General features: G+C 32.6%; 1 protein-coding gene across 1 annotated transcript; it reads right to left on the reverse strand.

Moving 5' to 3' along the window:
• Positions 1-222: 222 nt before the first annotated feature.
• Positions 223-3,803, reverse strand: LOC126713277 (cellulose synthase-like protein G3). Its single transcript, XM_050412987.1, has 6 exons — positions 3,130-3,803; positions 2,744-2,893; positions 2,349-2,474; positions 1,803-2,246; positions 1,341-1,688; positions 223-866 (listed from the first exon to the last, which is right to left on the reverse strand). The coding sequence occupies exons 1-6, from the start codon at positions 3,739-3,741 to the stop codon at positions 318-320; spliced, it is 2,229 nt and encodes a 742-aa protein (XP_050268944.1). The 5' UTR covers positions 3,742-3,803; the 3' UTR covers positions 223-317.
• Positions 3,804-6,729: the final 2,926 nt, after the last annotated feature.

Genomic DNA, 6,729 nt, shown 5'->3' on the forward strand with positions numbered 1-6,729 from the left:
TATATATATATATATATATATATTTATTGCTGAATAATATGAAACATATTGCTAAATGACTTGCATGTCATATAAATTAACAAAGGTAAAAATGTTCCATAAATAGACTTGGTAATTAAGATTATAAAAGAACAAAAATTCTCTCCTTTGTAATTTGCTGATTCTAACACAAAGTTGAAAAGTTTCATTCTTATGAAAAAAAATGGTAAAGCTTTCACCTCATTCAATAGCAATAATTATTTTTCCATTTGCTAAGTTATTTCAATAGCACTAATACATTTGTGCAGAGTAAATAAAACCAGAGCTCCCAATTTTAATTAATTCCTAAGAGTAAGAGAAAATAGCACATAAAGAGCCAAGGCTAGAAATATTGAAAATGAAGTTGTTTTATTTGGCATCCTTCCTTTATCACTTCTCAAGGCCATGGCTTCATAAATTGGTGCGGAGTTCACAACAACAAATCCTGCTATGAACACTTGCACAAACAGCTCCTCCAATTTTCTGCCCACGAAAGCCTCTGTGAGCCCTCGAACTAATGCGGCTAGGTTGATTATTGCTGCCATTACTAGTGGCACAAACATAGGTGATGGTACTCCAAAGTCAAAAACCCCTTGTTCATATCTTTTGCTTTGTTCATCATCAACTACTTTGCTAGTCAAGTTGAAACCCGTTGTGGAAATGCCTAAATGCTTGAGTAAGTACTCAAGGGATCCAAACAAAAAGCATGAGAGCCCTCTTATCATCCACATCCTCTGATCATTCCACCACCTTTGAATTGTACCTCCCTCTAAGACAAATTCAAGAAGATGTTGCCCATAAGCTCCAAGGAAAAGAAACCCGTATAAGAAAAACCATGGTTCTGATACCTGCATCTCATGTTCCAAACTTATTAATCATAAAATCAATTCATTAATGTGAGTCTATAATCTATAATTTTACATATAACAACAAAAATTTTGTCAGTTGAGTTAACTAGAATCTACATTATAATTGTCAATTAATATTGGTACCTAAATGTCAAAATTTGAGAATTAATGATATGAATATGAATAAAGGTGAAAAAAAAAAAAGAAAAAAAAAGAGAGACCTAGTTTTATGCTTGTTTTTTTTTTTTTTTTAGTTTTTTGAAAATAAATTGTTTGAAGAAATTGACCTAGATAAAGTAAAATTTTAAAAAGTTATACTTTGAAAAAATTCGGTTTCAAGTTGTCAAACGCAAAAGTTTATGTGAAGCCTAACAAATAAAATAATAATTTAACATAACTGTTTATAACATGTTTAGGTATAAATATACATTTGGGATTATATATATATATATATATACTGTATAAAGAATATACCTTTGGGAAAATACTGACTCCATTGAGGAGAGCAAGCTGAGGGATGAAGGCATATATGGTGGTTGGAATTGACCAACTGGGCCAAAATGAATAATGTGCATAGCCAAGGCCCACAAGAAGGCCTATGTTCCTGGTGCCGAATATCATGGGGTTATATTTCGAGAAGACCACCTCAAGTAGACCAATGGCCCATCGTTTGCATTGATTCAAACCATCCACAAGGCAGATTGGTACGTCTCCCAAAAACGCTGGCCTCTTAGGATTGCAAAATATGGCCTTCCATCCCTCACCTTGTAGCCTATAACCCGTAAAGTAGTCCTCGACCAATGAACCATATTTGAAGCCAGTCTATGAATTTCACATGGATTAATTCAGCGTCTCATTGTATAAGTTATGGGTATAACCCCATTTGATTAAGTAATAAGCTTTCACAAAAGAAAACAATATAATTAACAAGTTTACCTTATAGCCCCAGCTAGTGTTATTCTCATAATTGCACCCTGCTACTTTGTGTGCCAATTCCAAAATTGGTTGTGACTGGATGTGCTTGTCCACAACATGATGTGGGTCTAATTCAGGGATTTCAGGTGAAATCATAGTTAATGGACCTCCAAATAAGGCCCGTCGACGAAAAAAACATCCAGATCCTACATAATTAGGACCAGATAATCCATCCATTCCTACGGAATTAGCTATAAACAAGTATCTATACTCACAAGCATAAATATCGTTTTTATTGAGTCCATGAAATTTTTGAGGAAATTGAATGTATCCTAGTGTAGACTGAATTTTAGGATCTGATAAGTAACACAACACACGGATAGGTGTTTGTGGATCATTGGAGTACATGTCACAATCCAAGGTCAAAATAATGGGTGCATTGGTCATTATAGCTGACACTCGAACCTTCAATAAAAAATAAATAAATCAACAAAAGTAATAAATGAAAAAATAGCAAGAAACGTAGCATGGTGCAATCTGGATCATGTATAATATAAGAAAGCTCACCAGGGCATTAAGGGCTCCAGCCTTAAAATGGTGGGCTGAAGTCCTGCTCTTTTCTCTAGAGACATAGATGAGGCTTGGCATCAAATGGCCTGAGATGTCTTTGTCTTTGCTATTGTCTGACAAGACCTGCCCATACTCCAAATTTTCGTATTAAATACCAGCTGAAGTTTGATTGTAAACACCAAACAATAGATGAGAGTTGCTTTTTTAACTTTACAGGGGAGGGAAAAAAAAGGGTATATCTATCCCTAAAAAATTTGTGTGACTACTTTTTGGCTGCTCGAAAAGTACCTTTTTCTAATTTTAGATGACCCTTATATTACTTTGACATGAAATTTTTAGCTCAAAAAATTGATCTCCTAGATCTAGTGTAACTGTATGAGTCAATAAATAACCTGAATGATAGGGGGATGATCTTGGCGAGTAAATCCATTTGTCCATTTGGTGAAATCAGTACGCTCCTCTTCTCCAATGATATAATAATCGTCAACTTTTCCCCTTTCAAGAACATTATCTACCTTGATTTTCATGCTTTCATACATTATCTATAACATGGTCAAGAACAGCAAGTGGTTAGGCAAATAGTTAATTAGGGATATTGGTATAGTCTTCTTTCATGAGACTAGCAATAAGAATATTCCATAAATTCTTCAACAATAAATCTATTTTAATTATAATATAATAAAAGTGATGTTAATAAAATTCATGTTAGTAAAAATACGACTTATTTCAAAAGTTTAATTGGTTAAGAAATTATGGATTTATTCTAATATGTCCATACCTTGATCTTCTCGGTCTCAGAGCACGGAGTGTGATTTGATGCAAAATAAGCATCTGGGCTCCTGTCTACTAAATTATTCTTTCTACAAAATGGCAACCAGTGGCTTGCAAATTTTGCAGCTTCCATAAGAGCAAAGAGAGTCATCTGAGAGCCCCCATCATCTGAAATATACACCGAGACCTTCTCTGCTGGATATTCATAGGCCATCACAGATAAGGCAGTGTTTACCAAGCTCATTGGTGGCTCCTTGTACGGATCTGCGGTGCATATGAACACGTCCAGTGCAGGAAAGTCAGATTCATTCACGACCTCTTTGAGTTTTTCAGGAAACTCACTTCTATAAACTTGATTCATTCGCAAACTCTGCCGGGTAACCCACCCGAAGGCAAGGAAAATATCAGAGATGAACAAGGAGAGGGAGATAAAGAAGGATGCCAAGCTGGTTGAGTGGATGAGTTTGAGTGCATGGTGATAGAGCAAAGCTAAGATGGCACATGAATAAACTGCTGCAAATACTCGGTTCAAGGCAGCGCGACGTGCTTGTCTAAGTGTGTGGAAGGCAGGGGCAGAGGTGGTGGAAGAACGGGTGGTACAGTCTCTTAGGCTTTCCATGGTGTAGCACAACGGGGTAAAATATGAGGTAATAAGGCGGGTTCAAAATAAGTCACTTTGGGGCGGATATATAGTAAGTGTTATTGCCCTTCTTGGTCCAACATTACGTCCGCGAAGACTTAAAAAATCTAAAGCTTGGCTCAATTATTGGTTTTTCATTTTTTCCATTTCTTATTATTGAATAAGTTGATGTATACATTAACAAGGGACAAAATGGGCATTTGCCCTCATTCATCCAAAATAAGTAGTAAAATGCTATTGTTTTGAAATTATCTAGCAAAATACCTCTGTTCTGAAACTATCTAGCAAAATGCTCATATTTTGAAACTTGATTTTTAGAAAATTGAGTTTCAATGAAAAACTCGATTTAATGAAAATCGAGTTACTTGCAAAATTTTACATGGATGATGGAACTTGAGTTCCATGTAATTTTTTTGCCTATAATTCGATTTTCTAAAAATCAAGTTTTTCATTGAAATTCGAGTTTAAAACAAGGGCACATAGCTAAAAAGTTTCAGAACATAGGCATTTTACTACTTGTTTTGAGCGAAATAGACAAATACCCATTTTGACACATTGACAATATAATGTGACATTCTTTGCCTCCAATGAATATGTGATGCAATCGCATATTCTAAAATAATCATATATCAATTCAATATACAGTTAAATGAACAAGAGTACTAGGCAATTCAGCCAAAAAAAAGAAAAGAACAAGAGTACTAGGCAGCTAGGCGCAAATCTTACCACAATTGTATAATGACAATCTATAGATCCATGAATGTGTCATATCATGTGAGTAGCTAAAGGTAACAGTCAGATATATATATGCACACCTATATTTGCAATAATGATGTACTATACTATTTACAGTCCATCCTAATTTGGTAATGATAGAGCCTAGCACCCATATTTTGCCTCATTTAATAAAAATTGTAAATCAGCATTTTACTTAAAACTCAATACATTCTACTATACCTAATAACATCACATCGATCTTTTACTTAAAAAAATTAAATTGATATGGTGTAAAACCTAAATTTTACCCTTCCAATCTCAACATGTCATATTAACATATTATATATTAAATAATAGACACAACTACACTCAATCAATTCTAATACTTATTTGAAAATCCAACTAAACTTTGAATTTATTAAGATGTTATTATGTGTAGTAGGATGTATTGAATTTTCAGTAAAAAATTATGTGTCAATCTCTTATTGAATGGTATAAAATATGAGTTTTACATCATATCTTTACCGAATTCGGACTTTTACTTAAAATCTAAAATATAGTGTATATTGAGATGTTATTATGTGTAATAAGATTTATTTATATTTTAGTAATATAATTATATGACATGTCCTTATTGGAGGATGTAAACTAAAGGGTTTATATCAAGTCCTTATAGAATTTAATCTCTAATATTTATTGAGTTATAAAGTGTTATGTACGAATTTATAGTCTATATTTGGAGAAAAATTCTATTGTATTTGTTGGGGTCATATGTGAGCTACGCTTATAAATTCTATGCATATGTGAGCTGGCTTTACTTCATTAATTAACTAACTAAAGTTCGCTTTTTTTCTCAAAAAAAAAAAAAAAAAAAAAAAACTAGAGTTCACTTCATGTTTAGTTCCTGAAGTATAAGCACTAGTTAGGCTTTACACATTGCCGATTGCAGACATTGAGGTAACACGCATTGTAGGAATTTTTTCGAGAGGCGATTATTAAGAAACATTTAAATTATAAAAAATAAAATAAAAGTAAAACTTCATATATTGACAAAAACACACACAAATACATAAAATTTTATAATTTTTTTTTTTACGAATTTTTATATTTTGAAATTATTACATGATATTTTTATTATCAATGTTGCAAAGGATACTTCTTTCAAATTTTAGTTCAATAAATTTTTATTTTTGTTTGAAAATGCTTAATATATTATTAACGGGACTAAGATTTTAATTTTGTTGAGCTTAAAAAAGATTTAAGGTGAACACAATTTTTTTTTTTAAGGGTACACAAATCATAAATTATTATTATTATTATTATTTTGTTTTTTTCGGAGGAGGGTGGTCGTATAGGTCCTGTATAGGACCACCCTATCTTAGACGGGGAGCTTTCTGATGATGGTACATGTTAACCTAGCTACCTTTCCTTCACCACACACACACACACAAACAAAAACCAAACCAAAAATCTTTAGGTTAGACAGTAGACACTTCCTTATTGGGCCAGACTTTGCATATGTGAGTGTTGTCACTTTGTCACTTTCATCCCCTCCAAAAAAAATATAAATAAAAAATAGAAAAAAAGAAAAAGAAAAAGAAGAAGAAGTAGATATTTTAATTATCACTGTCTTCTTGGCTTCTTCATTTGTTACCACATCTCTAGAAGTTTGTTTTGGCATGATCTTATTTGCAAGTGGATGGAGTGCACTGAAAAGGAAAGTAGATGCGCATCTATATTTTTTGTGTGGGTCTCGTAAACAATCGTAAACAAAACCTCACGACACTATTTATACAATTAAAATTTATTTTATTACAGTGTTTTCAGTTTTCAGCAATAAACGGTATCCAAACAGACCCGAAATATTTTATTTAAAACAGATGTGATAAACTCTAGAGTACTTATATTAACACAGATTTAGAAAGAGTTTCTGAAAAAAGAAAAAGAAAAAAAAAAGATATTGATACAATTAAAATTTCAAATCTATTAACGATTACCCCTAAAATTTGCGGTATTTTCTATTTACATGAGATTTGGAGTTCTTATTATCCTCCAAATTTTCATGCATATTATATTGCACAAGAATTAAGTTGCATGTGCGCTAAGACATTTCTTTTTACCGAATGTGATTCAAAAAATCATTCTCACATATAAATAATAAATAATAAGACCCTGGATTGTTCTGATACATTGGGGACTGTAAGAAATCTTGTTGAGAACAAAGGAACAAAGTTCAAGTCCCAACGCCAA

The sequence above is a fragment of the Quercus robur genome, chromosome 2 (genome assembly GCF_932294415.1).
Source record: "Quercus robur chromosome 2, dhQueRobu3.1, whole genome shotgun sequence".
Lineage (NCBI taxonomy): Eukaryota > Viridiplantae > Streptophyta > Magnoliopsida > Fagales > Fagaceae > Quercus > Quercus robur.

Coding starts and splice junctions, on each gene's coding strand:
- LOC126713277 (XM_050412987.1), bottom strand. CDS start 3,741: ATGGAAAGCCTAAGAGACTGTACCACCCGTTCTTCCACCACCTCTGCC. Junction 2,894..3,129: donor CTGAGACCGAGAAGATCAAG/GTATGGACATAT, acceptor ACCATGTTATAG/ATAATGTATGAAAGCATGAA. Junction 2,247..2,348: donor CTGGAGCCCTTAATGCCCTG/GTGAGCTTTCTT, acceptor TTTTTATTGAAG/GTTCGAGTGTCAGCTATAAT.